Source organism: Bos indicus, chromosome 26 (genome assembly GCF_029378745.1).
Source record: "Bos indicus isolate NIAB-ARS_2022 breed Sahiwal x Tharparkar chromosome 26, NIAB-ARS_B.indTharparkar_mat_pri_1.0, whole genome shotgun sequence".
Lineage (NCBI taxonomy): Eukaryota > Metazoa > Chordata > Mammalia > Artiodactyla > Bovidae > Bos > Bos indicus.
The window spans coordinates 14,098,394-14,119,021 of NC_091785.1; the positions used below are offsets into that span (position 1 = coordinate 14,098,394).

The window sequence follows — 20,628 nt, forward strand, 5'->3', positions numbered from 1 at the left end:
TGAGCTCTACAGAGACAGTGTAAAATAACCTGCCTAGTGTAACAAAATTCTCACAAATGTCTGTAAGACCCCAGCCATCTCCATTAGGTTTAGTCTTGAGGGCAGGAACTACAATTCAACCTATTTCTATAATGCCTGGCTCAAAACAAGCAACTCAATAAGCATATAGTGAAAATGGGGTGCAGGGACAGTAACCACACTGACCACATGGAAAACCTAGGTGAATTAGGTGAGGGAGATAGCAGTTAACAATCTGGGATTTGGGCTCAGAATGAATTCTGAAGTCCTTCTCTGTTACTTATTAGATGTAGACTATAGAAAATATGCTAACTTGGCTTCGTTTTCATAAAATAGTGAGAAATACTAGTTTCTGCTTCAAAAAGTTGTCCTGAAGATTAAATAAGATGGTGCATACAAAGTATTTCATAGTCTGACGCATGAGAACCCTAGATAAATGTCAGCTATAACTATTACCAAATGGAGACTCTTTAATTTCTTGAATCAACTCAAATGACTGCTAGTATAAACACTGTTTTTGTTTTTGGCCATGCAGGGCAGCTTGTGAGAACTTAGTTCTGGGACCAGGTATCTAACCAGGCCTCAGCGGTAAAAATGCCCAGTCCCAACCATTGGACCACCAAGAATTCCCTAAATATTGTTTAGATGTCTACCTTTTGAACTGTGGTGTTGGAGAAGACACTTGAGAGTCCCTTGGACTGCAAGGAGATCCAACCAGTCCATCCTAAAGGAGATCAGTCCTGGGATTTCTTTGGAGGGAATGATGCTGAAGCTGAAACTCCAGTTCTTTGGCCACCTCATGCGAAGAGCTGACTCACTGGAAAAGACCCTGATGCTGGGAGGGATTGGGGGCAAGAGGAGAAAGGGACAACAGAAGATGAGATGGCTGGATGGCATCACCGACTTGATGGACATGAGTTTGGGTAAACTCTGGGAGTTGGTGATGGACAGGGAGGCCTGGTGTGCTGCGATTCATGGGATCGCAAAGAGTTAGACATGACTGAGTGACTGAACTGAACTGACTGAATGAGAAAGAAAAGGAAAAGAAATGAACAGTTTTGGCCTATCATGTGCCACGTAGTTTATATATGTTATTATTTTAATTCTTATAATAATGGTAATCATTATTATCTCCATCTTGCAGATAAGGCAACCAAGGTTGGGAGAAATTAGGCAATTTCCTTCAGGTACCCATTGGACAGAGGAGCCTGGTGGGCTACAGTCCATAGGGTCACATGGAGTCGGACATGACTGAAGTTGCATGCACACACTCATTTATTTAGTGACCACTTTGTGTAAGACTCCATTCAAGATACTGGGAAAACAATATTGAACAAAACAATCACAGAACTTACATTCTAGAAAAGTAGATAGACAATATACTGTAATGTAATTATAGATTGTAGTAAGAGTTATGAAGGAAATAAAGAGGATCTTGAGAGAGAAAATTATAGGAGAAATGTTTATATATTTAGATAGGAAAGATATATATTTAAATATAGATATATATTTAGATATATATTTAGTCAAGAAAGGCCTTTTTAAAGAGAAAGTTGACCTGAGATTTGAAAGATAAGAATGGATAAGGAATCCAAGGAGCCAAACTAGACGGCTGTAGGGAGATGGTACAGGTCTGGATGTATAGATATACACATACAAAGGTATGGCTGCAGGAAAGAACTTAGAAACTCTGGAACATGGTAGTGGCTGGAGCTGTTTGTGCAGGCCAAGGTCAGATCATGAGGGTGTGGGGGCCCATGGTAGGCTGCCCCAAAATGTATCTTGGTGCCATATTTTTAATCAATCAATTAATTAATTTTGGGGGTTGCACTGAGTCTTTGTTGGGCTTCCCAGGTGGTGCTAGTGGTAAAGAACCTGCCTGTCAAAAGAGGTGGCATAAGAGACTTGGGTTCCATCTCTGGGTTGGAAAGATCCCCTGGAGGAGGGCAGGGCAACCCACTCCAGTATTCTTGCCTGGAGAATCCCATGGACAGAGGAAGCTGGCAGGCTATAGTCCTTGGGATTGCAAAGAGTCAGACATGACTGAAGCAACTTAGCAGGCACGCGTGCACACACGGGTGTGTGCAGGGTGAAGGCTTTCTCTAGTTTCCTGGAGTGAGGGCTACTCTCTAGAGTGTGGGCTTCTCATTGAGATAGTTTCTCTTGTGTAACATAGGCTCTAGGCACATGGGCTTCAGTAGTTGTGGTCTACAGACTTATCTGCTTTGAGGCATGCGGGATCTTCCTTGACCAGGGATTGAACTTGTGTCCCCTCACTGGCAGACAGATTCTTAATCACTGTACCACCAAGTTCAGTTTAGTCCAGTCGCTCAGTCCTGTCCGACTCTTTTGTGACCCCAAGGACTACAGCACATCAGGCTTCCCTGTTCTTCACCATCTCCCAGAACTTACTCAAACTCATGTCCATTGAGTGACTGATGCCATCCAATCATCTCATCCTCTGTTGTTCCCTTCTCCTCCTGCCTTCAATCTTTCCCAGGATCAGGGCCTTTTCTAATGAGTCATTTCTTTGCATCAGATGGCCAAAGTATTGGAGTTTTGCTTCAGCATGAGTCCTTCCAACGAATATTCAGGACTGATTTCCTTTACAATTGACTGGTTTGATCTCCTTGTAGTCCAAGGGATTCTCAAGAGTCTTCTCCAACACCACAGTTCAAAAGCATCAATTCTTTGGTGCTCAGCTTTCTTTATAGTCCAACTCTCACATCCATATATGACTACTGGAAAAACCATAGCTTTGACTAGATGGACCTTTGTTGGCAAAGTAATGTCTCTGCTTTTTAATATGCTGTCTAGGTCGGTCATAGCTTTTCTTCCAAGTAGCAAGCGTCTTTTGATTTCATGGCTGCAGTTACCATCTGCAGTGATTTTGGAGCCCCCCCCCCCAAACAAAAATAAAGTCTGTCGCTGTTTCTATTGTTTCCCCATCTATTTGCCATGAAGTGATGGGACCGATGCCATGATTTTAGTTTTTCGAATGCTGAGTTTTAAGCCAACTCTTACACTCTCCTCTTTCACTTTCATTAAGAGGCTCTTTAGTTCTTGCTTTCTGCCTAAGGGTGGTCTCATTTGTGTATCTGAGGTTATTGATATTTCTCCTGGCGATCTTGATTCTAGCTTGTGCTTCATCCAACCTGGCATTTCTTATGATGTACTCTGCATATAAGTTAAATAAGCAGGGTGACAATATACAGCCTTGACGTACTCCTTTCCCAGTTTGGAACCAGTCTGTTACATGTCCGGTTCTAACTGTTGCTTCTTGACCTGCATACAGATTTCTCAGGAGCCAGTCCCTTAATGTTATTTTGATAATTTGGAATTAACGTTACTCAAGAAATGGCCAATGCTAGAGGGACTCTTTGACTCTCTGTATCCCTAGGAGCAGGAAATAATCTCTCACAGGAAAGGTGCACTCCCTGCATCTGGAGGTAAAAGGACACCCTCTGGCCAGAGACAGGGAATTCAGGCAAGAAGCCTAGTTAAACAAATCTTGTTACTTTAATTTGCTACCCCAAACCTAAACTGTTTAGATTCTTCACTAATTGAGCACCCAAAACTGAGTTTCTCTGTCTTGTCAATTTTTCACAAATTTATTGCTTCTTTGTCTAAAATTATAAACTGCCTGCTTTGCCACTTCCTAGGTCCCATTTCTATGAGACCTCCCTCTGTTTCAATTAAAATTTAGGTTGTTTTTTTTTCTCCTGTTATGGCACCCCACTCCAGTACTCTTGCCTGGAAAATCCCATGGACGGAGGAGCCTGGTAGGCTGCAGTCCATGGGGTCATTAAGAGTCAGATAGGACTGAGCGAATTCACTTTCACTTTCACTTTCATGCAATGGAGAAGGAAATGGCAACCCACTCCAGTGTTCTTGCCTGGAGAATCCCAGGGACGGGGGAGCCTGGTGGGCTGCCATCTATGGGGTCGCACAGAGTTGGACACGACTAAGTGACTTAGCAGCAGTAACCTGTATTGTGTCAATTTCATCATTAGTCCACCAGTAAGAACTCAAAATAGTTTACCTGTCCTAAAAATTCCCCCCTTCTTGACAAGGGCTATACAGGGCATGGTAAGAAGTTTGGATTCTATCCCAAGTACAATGAAAAGCTAATATAAGGTTTAAAAGTACACGAAGAGCATGATCTGTTCTGTTCTTAAAAAGTGCCTTCCCTCTGCTAAGCAAAAGAGATAGGAATGGAAAAGAACAGAAGTAGAGAAACCTGTTAAGGAGGTTATTAAGGACAGTTATTCAGGGTGGAGATAAAAGACACTTGGACTAGAGTGGTAGGCAGAAGTGATAAAACCAACAGGTCTGCATTGGTCAAGGAGAACAAAGGAATCAAAGGTCTGGTTAGAACCACGTGTCTAAACCAGAAAGATCAGGGTGGAGGTAAGGGGGGTTAGGGTGAAGAGTTTCATTTTGGATAGGTTCATTTAGGTGCTGGTGAGCCATCTAAGAGGAGATATCAGTAGACAACTGGCTATGTAGGATAAGATGACCATTCATCTAAGCTGTGAAAGTGAAAGTGAAAGTGAAGTCGCTAAGTCGTTCCCGACTCTTTGCGACCCCATGGATAGTAGCCTGCACCCAAGCTCCTCCGTCCATGGGATTTTCAAGGCAAGAGTACTGGAGTGGGTTGCCATTTCCTTCTCCAGGTAATCTTCCTAACCCAGGGATGGAACCCAGGTCTCTCACATTGTCGACAGACGCTTTACCGTCTGAGCCACCAGGAAAGGCTAAGCTGTAGATGTGTTGATTCCTTGGGGGAAGAAGGTAGGTTAATAAGCAGAGGAACACTTTAGGAGGCCTGCGAAATTTCCACCCCATCTGGCCATCATCACATCATCACTTCGGAAACTACAAAGATATCTAGGTTCCTGTGGGCTAAGGACGGTCCCAAACCGAAGTTCCCAGAGCCGAGTATAGCACAGGCCCATGATTCTTATTTCCTGGGTCTGCGACCCACATCTAATCTGGTCGAGTAACCGTAAACACTGCCAAAACGCTCCAAATACTCTTACGGAAGCCTGCGGTCACTGAGCGGCTGAGGAGCCGGGTAGCGTTGCCTGCCGGGAGTTGTAGGCTGACGGCCGTGGGCGTTTGCGCAACCTCCTTGAGATGCCTGCGGGATGCTGCGCCACGTAGATTGAGCCTGCAACAGCTACTGCAGGACAGTGGTTGGAAAACGCAAATCTGACCTTGCTTTCTTGCTTGGAATCATTTGGCGAGGACGAGTTCTCATCAATCAAAGAATAAATTCATAGTCCTAAAGTAACATTCAGTGTCTTTTCGAACCCGGGTCTCCTGCATTGTAGGCAGACGCTTTACCATCTGAGCTACCAGGGAAGCCCTTTTTAGTCTTAACATTTCCTAATTATTCTTCAAGACGATTCTGGACGCTTCCTCCGAGAAAGGGGCTTGCTTTGGACCTCTCCTTTCTGTGCTTCCACAGCACAGTCTTACAATTCTCTAATTTCATTTACAATAACCGCTAGGTTTCCCCAGCGCTTACAGGGTCTTTCTAGTCTGAACTATTTACCCTCACCAGTGAGACAGTTGCTATCAGTCCCATTCTGCAGATGAGGAAACTCTGGCCTAGAGACGTTTTGTAATTTGAGCAAGACCACGTCGACGTGTGACACTACTCACGGGGAGTCTCCCACAAGACTACACGTTCCAGGGTGGCACCTTCGGACCAGCTATTTACTTTCCCGCGGGCCACGCCCCAGGGGCGGGGGTCTGGTGACGACACCGCGTCCCATGGTGCTTTGCGCCCCAGCGCTGCCATTGGCCCGGCCGGTCGGCTCCTTTTTCAAATTGAGGCGCCGAGTCGTTGCTCGGTTTCCTGGGCTTCGGGCGGAGACTAGGTTTGTGATTCCAAGGCTCGGACTGGTGCGGGGCAGACGGCGCGGCCAGTCACGGTGGCCGTGACTGGTGGGTAGCAGTTTCCGCGGGCACGCCAGCACCCGGCAGGGGAGGAGGGCACCTAGGTCCGCGCCGGCCGCCGAGCCGCTCCACGCCCCACGGCGAGTCCGTGACCCGGCCTTCTTAGGGGACAGTCATGGCGTCTCAGCCGAATTCATCTGCGAAGAAGAAAGATGAAAAGGGGAAGAACATCCAGGTGGTGGTGCGATGCAGGTAGGGCGAGCTTGCAGGGTTTCGAGCCCTGGGCTTTGCTGCCGGGCTCCTTCCTGCGCGGGCCGAGAAGAGGGATTTTGTTGGCTATTTTCTGAAGGAACCAGACCTTCCTGTTTCTTAGTTTCCTGCGTTCTGTTCGAGAAAATGACACCAGGTTACTGTGAGGAGTAAATTAGTATTTTGTTTTGTTTTTTCCAGAAGAAAGGATATTTGTATCTGAGTTTAGAGTTTAAACTGCTATTGAGGAGAAGTTCGTCGCTGTTCTTTAGTGAAATGTGTTTTTTTTTTAAAAATACTGTCGACAAAGATTTAGGTGTCATTCTGTATGCCACTCCTTGCAGTTGATCAGTTTGGAAACGACTGCACACCTACTAAACAAATGTTTTAGCACTTATGTTGTTATTATCATCCTGTCCATCATCTCTAAAAAAGTAATCATTTACCTCTTCACTTTGTTCTAGAAGTAATATTTTCTTAATCCTTAGTAAAAAAATAAACATCTTTGTTTTTAAAATTGAAGTTGTAGAATGAGTTTATGTTTTAAAAAATCAAGGAGACAACTAAAGTTGTGCTACATTTTCCAGTGGGTGGGTGAAGGTGTTCAGCTCTCTCCTGATTAGTTTATGCATCATTTCCCAGAAGGAAATGGCAACGCACTCCAGTATTCTTGCCTGGAGAATCCCATGGACGGAGGAGCCTGGTAGGCTACAGTCCATGGGGTCGCAAAGAGTCGGACATGACTGAGCGACTTCACTTCATCACTTCAGGAGAGGAAGAACATACTTGTACAATCTATTGCTTAACCAAATATTGGATTGATTTGGCTTTTTAGACACCCTACACAGTTTGCTGGTATATGTGTATTTTGTGTGTCTATTTTTGTTGCTGTGATATTAAAAACTCTACCAACTCTCAGAAACTATTTTGTAAATCCAAACGTATTCTAAAATTAAAAGGTTATTTTAAAAGTGTATTAACAGACTTTCTTAGGTTATTGCCCACACAGCTTTGGTAGCTTGAGTTGTATGTATCAAAGGTAATAGCTAACTCTAAAGTAGGTGCCTGACAAGACACTTGGTGGTAACCCAAAGTCTAGCCAATTACCAATTGCATTCTCGGGCCTCTGTTAATAGTTACTTGTCTTGAAGATTAAAAAAACCAGCCCATATTCCAATACAAATTTTTATATGATTTTGATCATTTAATTAAGTCAGGCAGTATTACCTTTTCTATGTGGCTTTATTTTCTTTAATATCATTTTTATTGTGAGTTAAAAAATAGGTCAGACCTATAAAAAAATATAACGAATATAACAAGCATCTTTGTTTAGAAACAGAAGAATCATTACAGCTAGAATCCCACTGTATCCCTCCACATCCCTTTCTTCTACCTTAAGAGTTGAACATTATCCTGAATTTCATGTTTATTACCTCCATACATTTAAAGCCTTAACTTAAAAGAGATTTATTTTATTGTTAATGAAAAGTGCTTAGTGTCCAATGTTTACAATAACTTCAGTATAAAGAGATGTTTTTCTCTTCAAATTAGCCTTTTCTTTTTCAAATAGCCCTCCTACTGCAAAGATTTCTGTTCTTGGTGTGGTGGTGGTGTGTGTGTGCTCAATTGTGTCCGAATCTTTGTGACTCCATTGTCTGTAGCCTACCAGGCTCTGCTTTTCATGGGATTTCCAAGGCTAGAATACTGGAGTAGGTTGCCATTTCCTTCTCCAGGGGATCTTCCTGACCCAGAGATTGAACCTGTGTCTCTGCCGTCTTTTACCACTGCTCCACCTAGGAAGCCCAACGTGTCCTTCAGTTCAGTTCAGTTCAGTCGCTCAGTCGTGTCTGACTCTTTGCGACCCCATGAATTGCAGCACGCCAGGCCTCCCTGTCTATCACCAACTCCCGGAGTTCACTGAGACTCACCTCCATCGAGTCAGTGATGCCATCCAGCCATCTCATCCTCTGTCGTCCCCTTTTCCTCCTGCCCCCAATCCCTCCCAGCATCAGAGTCTTTTCCAATGAGTCAACTTTTCGCATGAGGTGGCCAAAGGACTGGAGTTTCAGCTTTAGCATCATTCCTTCCAAAGAAATCCCAGGGCTGATCTCTTTCAGAATGGACTGGTTGGATCTCCTTGGAATCCAAGGGAATCTCAAGAGTCTTCTCCAACACCACAGTTCAAAAGCATCAATTTTTTGGTGCTCAGCTGTCTTCACAGTCCAACTCTCACATCCATACACAACTACTGGAAAAACCATAGCCTTGACTAGACGGACCTTTGTTGGCAAAGTAATGTCTCTGCTTTTGAATATGCTATCTAGGTTGTTCATAACTTTCCTTCCAAGGAGTAAGCGTCTTTTAATTTCATGGCTGCAGTCACCATCTACAGTGATTTTGGAGCCCCCAAAAATAAAGTCTGACACTGTTTCCACTGTTTCCCCATCTATTTCCCATGAAGTGGTGGGACCAGATGCCATGATCCTCGTTTTCTGAATGTTGAGCTTTAAGCCAACTTTTTCACTCTCCTCTTTCACCTTCATCAAGAGGCTTTTTAGTTCCTCTTCACTTTCTGCCATAAGGGTGGTGTCATCTGTATATCTGACGTTATTGATATTTCTCCCAGCAATCTTCATTCCAGCTTGTGCTTCTTCCAGCCCAGCGTTTCTCATGATGTACTCTGCATATAAGTTAAATAAGCAGGGTGACAATATACAGCCTTGACGTACTCCTTTTCCTATTTGGAACCAGTCTGTTGTTGCATGTCCAGTTCTAACTGTCGCTTCCTGACCTGCATACAGTTTTCTCAAGAGGCAGGTCAGGTGGTCTGGTATGCTCATCTCTTTTAGAATTTTCCACAGTTTATTGTGATCCACACAGTCAAAGGCTTTGGCATAGTCAATCAAGCAGAAATAGATGTTTTTCTGGAACTCTCTTGCTTTTTCCATGATCCAGCGGATGTTGGCAATTTGATCTCTGGTTCCTCTGCCTTTTCTAAAACCAGCTTGAACATCTGGAAGTTCACGGTTCACGTATTGCTGAAGCCTGGCTTGGAGAATTTTGAGCATTACTTTACTAGCGTGTGAGATGAGTGCAATTGTGCAGTCGGTAGTTTGAGCATTCTTTGGCATTGCCTTTCTTTGGGATTGGAATGAAAACTGACCTTTTCCAGTCCTGTGGCCACTGCTGAGTTTTCCAAACTTGCTGGCATATTGAGTGCAGCACTTTCACAGCATCATCTTTCAGGATTTGAAATAGCTCAACTGGAATTTCATCACCTCCACTAGCTTTGTTCATAATGATGCTTCCTAAGGCCCACTTGACTTCACATTCCAGGATATCTGGCTCTAGGTGAGTGATCACACCATCGGGATTATCTGGGTCGTGAAGATCTTTTTTGTACAGTTTTTCTGTGTATTCTTGCCACCTCTTCTTAATCTCTTCTCCTTCTGTTAGATCCATACCATTTCTGTCCTTTATCGAGCCCATGTTTGCATGAAATGTTCCCTTGGGATCTCTAATTCTCTTGAAGAGATCTCTAGTCTTTCCCATTCTGTTGTTTTACTCTATTTCTTTGCGTGTGTCCTTAAACTTTACTAAATAAACAACTTATGCCCTTGAAGGTTATTAAATCTTTTCTCAAAGGGCCCACATAGTAAATATTTTAGGCTTTTCAGATTACATGTGGTTTCTGTCACATAATCTTGTCTGATTTTTTTTTTTTCCCAGTTTTAAACTTTTAATGGCAACAGTTTGTAATAACCTAAGAGATCAGCCTAAGGGGTTCCCTAGTAGCTCAGTTGGTAAAGAATCTGCCTACAATGCAAGAGACCTGGGTTTGATCCCTGGGTCCGGAAGATCCTCTGGAGAAGGAAATGGCAACCCATTCCAGTATTCTTGCCTGGAGAATCTCATGGACAGAGCAGCCTGGCAGGCTATAGTCTATGGGGTCACAAGAGTTGGACACGACTTAGCAACTAAACCACCAAGAGATCAGCAAATTTTTAAGAGAGATGACTTCAGTTTTTGATTACAATGAATGCAATCTTTGTGATAACCTAAGAAATCAGCAAAATTTTGAGAGATGACTTCATTTTTTGATTATAATGAATACAATCTTTATGATGTTCTTTACTTGTACAGTAGCTATATGAATATTTATGGAGTGAATGAATGAATTTAGTGGACAGGACTTTTTTTTTAATCTTCAGTCTGTCTTACCATTTTGGTTGTTTGAATTTTAAAATGACTGTAGTGAAAGCATTAGTGTTAGTCGCTTAGTTGTGTATGACTCTTTGCGACTGCATAGACTGTAGCCCGCCAGGCTCCTCTGTTCATGGAAATCTCCAGGCAAGAATACTCGAGTGAGTAGCCATTCCCTTCTTCAGGTTATCTTCCCCACCCAGAAATTGAACCCGGGTCTCCTGCATTGCAGGCAGATTCTTTACTGTCTGGACCACCAGCGAAGGCCAAGTACAATTGATGGTTTTGCTGGTGTCATCAGCAGCAACCTTGCAATTTCTAATTAAAGAAGTCTGGATAGGAAAATAGGTGGTTGACAGTACTTTATTGCAGCTATAAACAGTCCCTAAAGCTCCTTTGTGGGAGCTTTGATAACTTTTAGGAATGTGTGATTTGTGGGAATTTCTACTACTTTGCCCAAATAACTTGAATGGTATTCATTTGGTAACTTAATCACACATCCTGACGAGAGATTAGACCAATTGGAAAAGCTTTAACCACAGGAGAGCAGTTATGGATACTGTGACTTTTGTGCATTGTTAGGTTTCAGTACATTTAACAAATGATAACATGACAAGATATTACTTGGAAGTTACTGAGTTAGATTTCTCAGGATCACAAATGTGGTTTTCATACATGGGGGTGGGGCATGACAGGGACATTGAGGTATCCTTAACATAAACAGCAGTTTGGTTAGTCTAGTGATGAGGGGAAAGATAACTTCCTATTTGGCATTTCCTGTCACAGTATGTGATAATGAATGGGAAAAGTGAACTCAGGGCAAGAGTACCTCTCCCTTTGGCTCAGATTTGTGCTCAGTATCTTACGGATGCTACTCTGTGGACTGTGGTTCTTTTTAGCTTTCCTTTTCGTTCCCCTAGGGATGACATTTATTAAGCAGTGTAGTATAACAGATATTATTAATATTTGAGTGTCTGCTAAGCAGAGTAGTAGATGCTGGGGAAACAGTAAATTACATAGGACTTGTTTCCCTACATTTTGAGGTTGGTACTATTACCAACCTTTTAATTTTCAAATGAGGAGACAGGCACAAAGGGCTCCATTGCCCAGGCAGACTGGATGAAGAGTCCTCATTCTACTGAAATGCCTAAGGAGGCATTTATCTTATTTTACTTCACATGGAGTCTTTCCCATCACACCTCCTCTATCCTGCTCTGTCCTAATCAAGGCCCCATTAAGTTTCTGCTGTAAGTTCCTACAGCACCTTTTACTTCCCCTTACTAAACATCATCTCTCTTATAATCACTTGTTTTATGTTCCCCACTAGACCTCAGTGTTTTGAGGACAGATTGAATTAACACATGTGAAATACTTGGAACAGTGAGTACCTGGCACGTAGTAAGCGCTCTGTGTATTAGTCATTATTTTAATATATTTTTAATTTTGTGCCACTTATCCCTTGGCAGGTTAATATTTTGGATGCAAATTTGGCATGTTCTTTCTAATACATCATAACCTAACTTGGCCGGATTCTAGGAACATTGGAAATAGAATTCTGAAAAATAAGTTTCACCTTTTTTACAAATTAATTCTCTTAGCATCTACTCCAAGAAACTGTCAGAATTGTATATATCTTTCAAAACTTTTTAAACTAATTTTATTTCTGGCAATTGAAACCCTTAAAATTCTGCTGTCTGCTTTAGCAGTGTCGTTTAGGCCCCATTTAATCTCTGTCACCAACAGTGTGGTTAAAACTTCCCATTGTTCTTGTCTGAGATATTAACAAAAATGTCATCAGTAACCTGATAACTAAGAGTTCTTAATTCTTAAGTGAACTTAACTTACAAAACAGACTCACAGACTTAGAGAACAAACTTAGGGTTGCTGGGGAGAAGGGATAGTTCGGGAGTTGGGGATTGACATGGACTCACTGCTATATTTAAAATGGATAAGCACAAGAACATAGAACTCTGCTTACTGTTAAGTGGCAGCCTGGATAGGAGAGGAGTTTGGGGGAGAATGGATACATTTATATGTATGGCTGCGGAGAAGGCGATGGCACCCCACTCCAGTACTCTTGCCTGGAAAATCCCATGGATGGAGGAGCCTGGTGGGCTGCCGTCTATAGGGTCACATAGAGTCGGACACGACTGAAGCGACTTAGCAGCCTATGTATGGCTGAGTCCCTTAGCTGTTGACCTGAAACTATAACAACAGTTTTAATTGGTTATATATACCCCAATACAAAATAAAAAGTTTTAAAAAAAAGAGTTCTTGAATAACCTTGTATGTTTCATTTTACAGACCATTTAATTTGGCAGAGCGGAAAGCTAATGCCCATTCGGTAGTAGAATGTGATCATGTGCGGAAAGAAGTTAGTGTTCGAACTGGAGGACTGGCGGACAAAAGCTCAAGGAAAACATACACTTTTGATATGGTACTTACTTCCTAAAGTGCTGCTACTTCTTATTATCCACTAATGTAAAATTATCCTAGTATGTATATTTTCTGTAGGTTCTGGTGTAGTTAGAAATTGCAGTTGATCCTTTGAGTTGTCAAATGGTTTCTAGTGGGCTGGATAAGTTAATATATTAAATTAAGGTAATTTTGAAGTTTTTTTTTTTTAAGAAATGCCTTTTGTTTTTTGGCTAGGTTTTTGGAGCAAATACTAAACAAATTGATGTTTACCGAAGTGTTGTTTGTCCAATTCTGGATGAAGTTATTATGGGCTATAATTGCACTATTTTTGCGTGAGTTAAACACTTTTCAAATTGATGAAAAGTTTTAGATGCATGTAATCATTTTTTTTTGTTTAACACTTCTGTTAATTTTGACAGATATGGCCAAACCGGCACTGGAAAAACCTTTACAATGGAAGGTGAAAGGTCCCCTAATGAAGAGTATACTTGGGAGGAGGTATTTATTGTTTATATCAGACTTTTGTCTCTAAAGTGGCTCAAGTGCAGCAGAATAAAACTTGGTTGGATGCCTCTGTCTGAAATAGATCAGAATACCATGTCAAACATGAATTTAGGATAAACTACTAGTATAATGATATTAAAGTATATGTAATGGCTTCTGTTTAAGAAACATAAAGTCTTACTGGGAGAGAGGAGCAATACATATGGTACAGTTAGATGATGAGAGAAGTGTCTCTTTGGGACAGAGAGTTGGAGCAGACTATTGTGGGAAAGTGGAATGTGAGTAGGACTTGAAGAGGAAGGCTTTGCAGTGAGGGAGTGAGTCTTGTAAAGTTAGCACAACCATGGGAGCAGTATGGTACTTTATTAATGATGACTTTGAGTATAAAATTAAGATCACTGTATTGCTGAAGATTATAGAAAGCACATAGTACATTTCACAAAGAAATGTGTTTAAACCTAAATGAGTTTAATGACTAATATTTTCCAAATTACCAACATTTAGGTAGATCCTTTCTTCTAGTGGTTGGGGCATTAACTTACTTTATGCATGGGTAATAGTGTTATGGAATTGTAATCATAGAAAATATGGACTAGGCTTAAAGCACAGTTTCAAAATTTAGAGTCATAAGTTTTTTTAAGGATAATTAGACATTTGAGAAACAACTTTGTTTTATATCGGAATTAGGGAATACTGTTAGATGAGCCACTTTTCTGATTAAAAGAATGGTTCTATGTTCTCATGAGAAAAATTGGAGAGGATGATTGAACTTGGCTTTATAAGGAACTTGATTCAGTTGGTTTCTGTATAATGCTCAGGCATGAAATAGCTGACTGGAATGACAGATTTGTGGAAGGTGTAAGGAAGAATAATTGCTATTGAACAGATTGTTGTAAATGGCTTGTAAATGATTTGGCTTCTCTAACATTAGGTTAGTTTTTTGATTTTTTTTTAAAACCTGTTTTGACATATTTATGTTTAAATATACTATAAAAGAGGCCCTTGTTATATGTGTGTTTTAACTATTGCAGTAAATGGTATTCTTTAAGTCTTTATTAATATTATAATTTCAGGATCCTTTAGCTGGTATAATTCCACGTACTCTTCATCAAATTTTTGAGAAACTTACTGATAACGGTACTGAATTTTCAGTGAAAGTGTCGCTGTTGGAAATCTATAATGAAGAGCTCTTTGATCTCCTTAATCCATCTTCTGATGTTTCTGAGAGACTGCAGATGTTTGATGATCCCCGTAACAAGGTAACTTGAGTCTTTGACAATGAAATGTCTCCAAATGTTAATGTGTGATATTTTGAGAAATATATATATATATATATGTTTTTTTTCTTTTTAACCAATTTAATGGGTGCTCTTCTGATATTTGGTCAGAGGGGAGTGATAATCAAAGGTTTAGAGGAAATCACAGTACACAACAAGGATGAAGTCTATCAAATTTTGGAGAAGGGGGCAGCAAAAAGGACAACCGCAGCAACTCTGATGAACGCCTACTCTAGGTAAGAAAGCCCTTGTTTCCCCCGCTGCTCCATTTTGTTTTCAAGAAGAATATCCAGACTTGGGAAATCACATTGGGGCGTGTCAAGTATGTGAGCCACACAGCTAGATCGTGTGCTGGATTGCTTGCCTTAGCGATTGGCTTGAGGTTTATAAGGAGAGCACCAGTGTTGGGAGAATGTTGAAAGGAGGACAAAGACAAGTTAAACTTGAGCAGAATTATTGTTTTTTTAAGTAGAAGATTTCTTTTCCCAAATGAAATTATACATGGGAGCCCTGATTAAAATGTGGTTGGGGTAGTTGATTTGGCAGTGGGATACTCAGGGGCTTACCTCTTCAGCCTTCAGGAGATTTGCCCTGAGTACTTTTCTGGAGCCCCTAAGGATACTTAGAATACAGTTTGAAAATCCCTTTTTTGAGTAAAGATTAGAAGAAAACCAAATGGCCTGTTTTTTTTCCCCCCAGCTTAATCAAGGTATAAATGACAAAATTTTATATATTTAGGTTGTACAACATGACTTCTTTCTTCTCAAATGGCTTCACTTTAATGTAGGAAGACACATAATCACTAATAGAATACACATGATCACTAATACAGGTTTTCAAGGGGAGAAAGAGGCATATTTGATAGTATCCCTTATGAGATGAATCCCAGACTCTACAAATGCACTTTACCAAATCAGAGGTGATTTTTTTTTTTTTTTCCCTCATCTTTGAAGGAAATATCAGAATGTAATTGAAAGAGTTGTAGATTAGGAGTTAGGTATTTGTGCAGTTAACTAAATATGTTACCTTAGGTAGTTAAACTTACTTGAATATCATTTTCCCTGAACTGCAAAATGACTTTGAGGTCTTCCTCTCTTATAGTTGCTCTCTTATAGTCGGACATTTCTACAATATGCTATAACAATTATAATTGTAGCTCTATATAAATATGTGTGTATTTAAAGAAAGAAGAAAAATAGCATAACATGAAAGTAATCAGTATCATGGAATTATGGGTTATTTTATAATTTAAATTAAATTTCCTGTAATAGCTTTCCATTAAAAATGGAATTATAAACAAATCATAGAATGAAGTTTCCACTTGAATTAAATGTTTGCTTTATAACTTCATTTGATTTAGACTTTGGAAGAAGGAATTTAAGAAATTTTCTTTCTCTAAATACTTTTCTCTGAAATATAAAATTCCCATTATTCTGTAAATTTGAATAATTTAAAATTTCCTAATTTTCACTGAAGACTGCAGGAAAGATATCTTCTTATCAATGTATGTGATAAAGAAAAGAAACATGATTCAGTTTTCCAAAATCAGAATTGACTTTTATGCTTAATAGCATTAGTCCTATTATCTTAAATTCAGTTCAGTTCAGTTCAGTTGCTCAGTCGTGTCCAACTCTTTGCGACCCCATGAATCGCAGCACTCCAGGCCTCCCTGTCCATCACCAACTCCCAGAGCTTACTCAAACTCATGTCCACTGAGTTGGTGATGCCATCCAGCCATCTCATCCTCTGTCGTCCCCTTCTCCTCCTGCCCCCAATCCCTCCCAGCATCAGGGTCTTTTCCAATGAGTCAACTCTTCACATGAGGTGGCCAAAGTATTGGAATTTCAGCTTCAGCATCAGTCCCTCCAATGAACACCCAGGACTGATCTCCTGGGCAAATAATGGTAGGAAAACATGAGATTAATTTTATAATTCAAATCTATAGTTTATATTTTTCCCTCTGTCCCTCCCTTTTTCTGTTATTTAAAATAACTTAAATAATTTTGTAAAAATGATACTTATAAAATTTTCCAAGTCACATGAAAAGTACAAATGAGAAAATTAGAAATTACCATATTCCAACCATCAATGACATTAACAAACATAATGTTCTTCATCAGATATTGATACAGAAAGGAATGCTGTCTTTGGTTGTCTGTATTGTTTTTTATATCACTAAGATAAAAGTTGAGTGTCAGTATACAGCTTAAGAAGGACTTTGGAAAACCTTGTAGTCTAGCAGTGATTGCTTGTGGTGTTTCAGTGAACACTGCTATTTACTGTTTGTGCTGTTCAGAGGAAGGACCTACCTGTCTCTGGTGACCTTCTTAAGGCAGAGCAATGTACTTTTAGGACAGTTGACACTGAGGGGGAGTGATCTGGTGGCTTGCCTGATGCTGTTTGAGTTTAAGGTAATGATATTTCAAGTGGTTCTTAGATCAGTTGCAAGCCATCTCTTCTGACATACCAGGCAGCTGTTCAAACATTATTCCACATCCAGCTTTCAGAGGTGCCTGAGGATTCTAAGTCATTTAAGCTGTTTTCAGGTAGCTTATTATTGGTTTCCTCTATGCAGGCAGCAGGAGGAAGAAAGCCAAAACCTAGCATCATTCTATCTATCTACTGTCTTCCAAAATCTTACTGATATCCTGTCTGATACTATCTTTCTCTACCCTGGTGGATTTAGATCTTTCTTTGCTGTTTTCATTATGTTACAGAAAGAAATAATGTTTTGCATTATAATGATTGGGCAACTTGGTCTTGTTTTCTAGTCGATCCCACTCAGTTTTCTCTGTTACAATACATATGAAAGAAACTACAGTTGATGGAGAGGAGCTTGTTAAAATTGGAAAGTTGAACTTGGTAAGCATCAACTGTAATACCACTGTTCATTCTATCAGGTTTTTTTTTTTTTGTAGTTTTATTGAGGTATAACTGACAAATAAAATTATGTATTTAAAATGTACAATGTAGCAAGATATCCTTTCTCATGCTGAATAATATTCGAGTGTGTGTGTGTGTGTGTGTGTGTGCGTGTGCATGCACATCATGTCACATCTTTATTCATTCGTCAGTGGGTACCTAGGCTATTTCCATACCTTGTTATCATTAACAGTGCAGTGAACGTGGGAGTGCAGACATTTCTTTGAGAGAATGATTTTCATTTTCTTTGCATACATACCCAGAAGTGGGATTGCTAGGTCAAATGGTAGTTCTATTCCACTGTTTCTTCTTTATCACCTCATAGAGCAGTTTGAAAATTGTGTATTTAGAGACAGTACTTTTGTAGTCACTGGGTTATTGGTTTTGTAGTGGGTTGTTACTTATAGAAAATTATTTTACTGGCTATTTAATATCTTTATGTACAATATGAGAATGAAAGTCTTCTATTCCAAATCCATAGACTGAGGACTTATTTTTATTTTTAAAATTCAAGGTTGATCTTGCAGGCAGTGAGAACATTGGCCGTTCTGGAGCAGTTGACAAGAGAGCTCGGGAAGCTGGAAATATCAATCAGTCCCTGTTGACTCTGGGAAGGGTTATTACTGCTCTTGTAGAAAGAACACCTCATGTTCCTTATCGAGAATCTAAACTGACTAGAATCCTCCAGGACTCTCTTGGGGGACGTACAAGAACATCTATCATTGCAACAGTTTCTCCTGCATCTCTCAATCTGGAGGTAAGGTCTTAACTATCACTTTTTTTGGCTGTGCTGCGTGGTTTGTGGGATCTTCGTTTTCAACAAGGGGTTGAACCTGGGCCCTCAGCAGTGAAAATTTGGAGTCCTAAACACTAGACTGCCAGAGAATTCCCTAACTATCATGTGTAATATTTTTAAGAGTTCACTAATTAGCTTCATTCATTCTATACTACAGTAAAAATAATCTAGACATTGTATGTGGTGGACACATAGAGGAGAACACCACTGAAAAATTGTCTTTCTCCTTCCTGGCAGTTTTCAATCTTAAAAAGCTAGTTACTTAGTTGTATTTTTCCTGTCTTCAAAGATAATTGCTGTGGTCATTAACAGTGGATGGTTTAATTGAGGCCTTAGAAGTGGGTTAAGCGAATACTAGTGCTTTAGAGGCTGCTTAGAGATCACTAAAAATGGGGCTGGATGTGGGGGTACAGGTAGGAAAACCAAAAGAAACAACAAAGATGGTAAAATCTACTTTAATTTTACTGGATTATCCTCTTTAAATGGAATTAGAAAAACTTTTATAAAGTCTCTTAATTCCTCTTTCATTTTAAAAACTATTTTTGTTGAGAAATGATTTGTATACTATAAAATTCATCCATTGAAAGTATATAATTAGGTGATTGTACTATATTCATTGAGCTATGCAACTGTCACCAAAATCTAAACATTTTTATCCTAGAAGGAAACTCTGTAACCTATTAGCAGTCACTCCCCATCAGTTTCCATTTCTAGCCCTAGGTCACTATTAATCTACTTTCTTTCATCTATGCCTTTGCGTATTCTGAATATTTTATATAAATGGAATCACACAATAAGTGTTCTTTTGTGACTGGCTTCTTTCACTTAGCATAATGTTTTCAATGTTCATGTTGCAGCATCAGAACTCATTCCTTTTTGTGGGTGAATAATATGGATATAGGACATTTTGTTTATTCATCAGTTGATGAAATTCATTGAGGTTTTTTTTTTTAATAGAGCTTAAGACTAAAGCAAAAAATTATTAGATTAAATTATAGTAAAGTTAAAGACCCTGAACCTTGAGGAGTAAAAAATAAGGATGTTTTAAACAGTCCTCTGTCTTATTTATTTACTTAATTGGAGTATAGTTGCTTCAAGAACATTCCTTGTTTTTAAAGGTTGGGTATAGTAGTATTACTGGGTAAATGTTTATATTAGATATAGCCAAAAATTATTATGTTATTGTATCGTACATTTTAGGTAACAGAACTACTTTATTCTCATATCTTCAGTAATTGGCCTTTTCTTTTCATCACAGGAAACTCTGAGTACACTGGAATATGCTCATAGAGCAAAGAACATACTCAATAAGCCTGAGGTTAACCAGAAACTCACCAAGAAAGCTCTGATAAAGGTAATTGTGAATTTTAATGGAGTAATATAAATTTGTTTGACAAATGTGAAAATGAGGAACTGAAATAGATAATTGTTTTTAAAAATTTATTAAATTGCCTTTGATAAGGCTTTTCATTTAATGGGTTGAATTAAATGCCCTGTGTGTTAAAATGCTTTTTCTAATACTAATAGATGACCTTACAAGCTCTATCCAGTCAGTAAAATTTAAGTGTATAATGGTACTTCAGTGCAGTTTTAATTAGCATTTCCTTAATAGTGATAGTCAGCATCTTTTCACATGCTTATTATCCATATGTATATCTTCGTTTGTGAAATATCTATTTAAATTGCCAGTTTTTAATTGGGTTGTCTTTTTATGAAGTTGTAAAGGATTGTTCATATTTTATACATACTATCCTTTATGAAATAATTTGTAAATATTTCCTCCCAATCTGGCTTGTCTTTTCCTTTTATTGGTAGTGGGTTTTTTTTTTTGTTTCTATTGAGACAACTATAGATTCACATGCAGTTGAAAGAAGTAATACAGAATACAGAGAGATCCTTTATACATTTTATCAAACTATACAGTAAAATCACTGTAGGGACACCGTTAATAGCAATTCATTGGTCTTATTCCTCAATTTTCCTGGTAATCATGTGTGTGTGTTTAGTTAGTTCTATACAGTTTTGTTATGTGTAGGTTCATGGAGCCACTACCACAGTCAAGGTCCTGAACAGTCCCATCTCAGCAAGGATTCCTCATTGCCCTTTTATAATCACTTCCTTCCCACTCTGACCTCACACCCTGATCTTTGTTATCCAATGATCTGTTCTCTTTCTAAACCTTTGTCATTTTAAGAGTGTTATTGAATGGAATCATGCAGTATGTAAACTTTGGGGATTGCTTTTATCACTCATAATTCTCTGGAGGTTAACCTGAGTGGTGCATATCAATAGATCTTTACTTTTTAATGCTGAGGAATATTCCTTGGTATGTAT

At 39.5% G+C, this 20,628-nt stretch overlaps 1 protein-coding gene across 2 annotated transcripts in view; it reads left to right on the forward strand.

The window, feature by feature from the left end:
- The window catches only part of KIF11 (kinesin family member 11), a 75,501-nt gene that overhangs the window by 23,376 nt on the left and 31,497 nt on the right, over nucleotides 1–20,628 (forward strand). The window contains exons 1-9 of one of the 2 annotated variants that reach the window (XM_070780483.1): nucleotides 5,843–6,177; nucleotides 12,682–12,814; nucleotides 13,030–13,127; nucleotides 13,215–13,293; nucleotides 14,373–14,558; nucleotides 14,688–14,812; nucleotides 17,348–17,438; nucleotides 18,013–18,255; nucleotides 19,553–19,648. In XM_070780483.1, the coding sequence (XP_070636584.1) occupies nucleotides 6,101–6,177; nucleotides 12,682–12,814; nucleotides 13,030–13,127; nucleotides 13,215–13,293; nucleotides 14,373–14,558; nucleotides 14,688–14,812; nucleotides 17,348–17,438; nucleotides 18,013–18,255; nucleotides 19,553–19,648 (1,128 nt within the window). In that variant the 5' untranslated portion in view covers nucleotides 5,843–6,100. Of the gene's footprint in view, nucleotides 1–5,842; nucleotides 6,178–12,681; nucleotides 12,815–13,029; nucleotides 13,128–13,214; nucleotides 13,294–14,372; nucleotides 14,559–14,687; nucleotides 14,813–17,347; nucleotides 17,439–18,012; nucleotides 18,256–19,552; nucleotides 19,649–20,628 lie in introns of those variants that run through there. The other variant, XM_070780484.1, reaches the window with a different exon arrangement.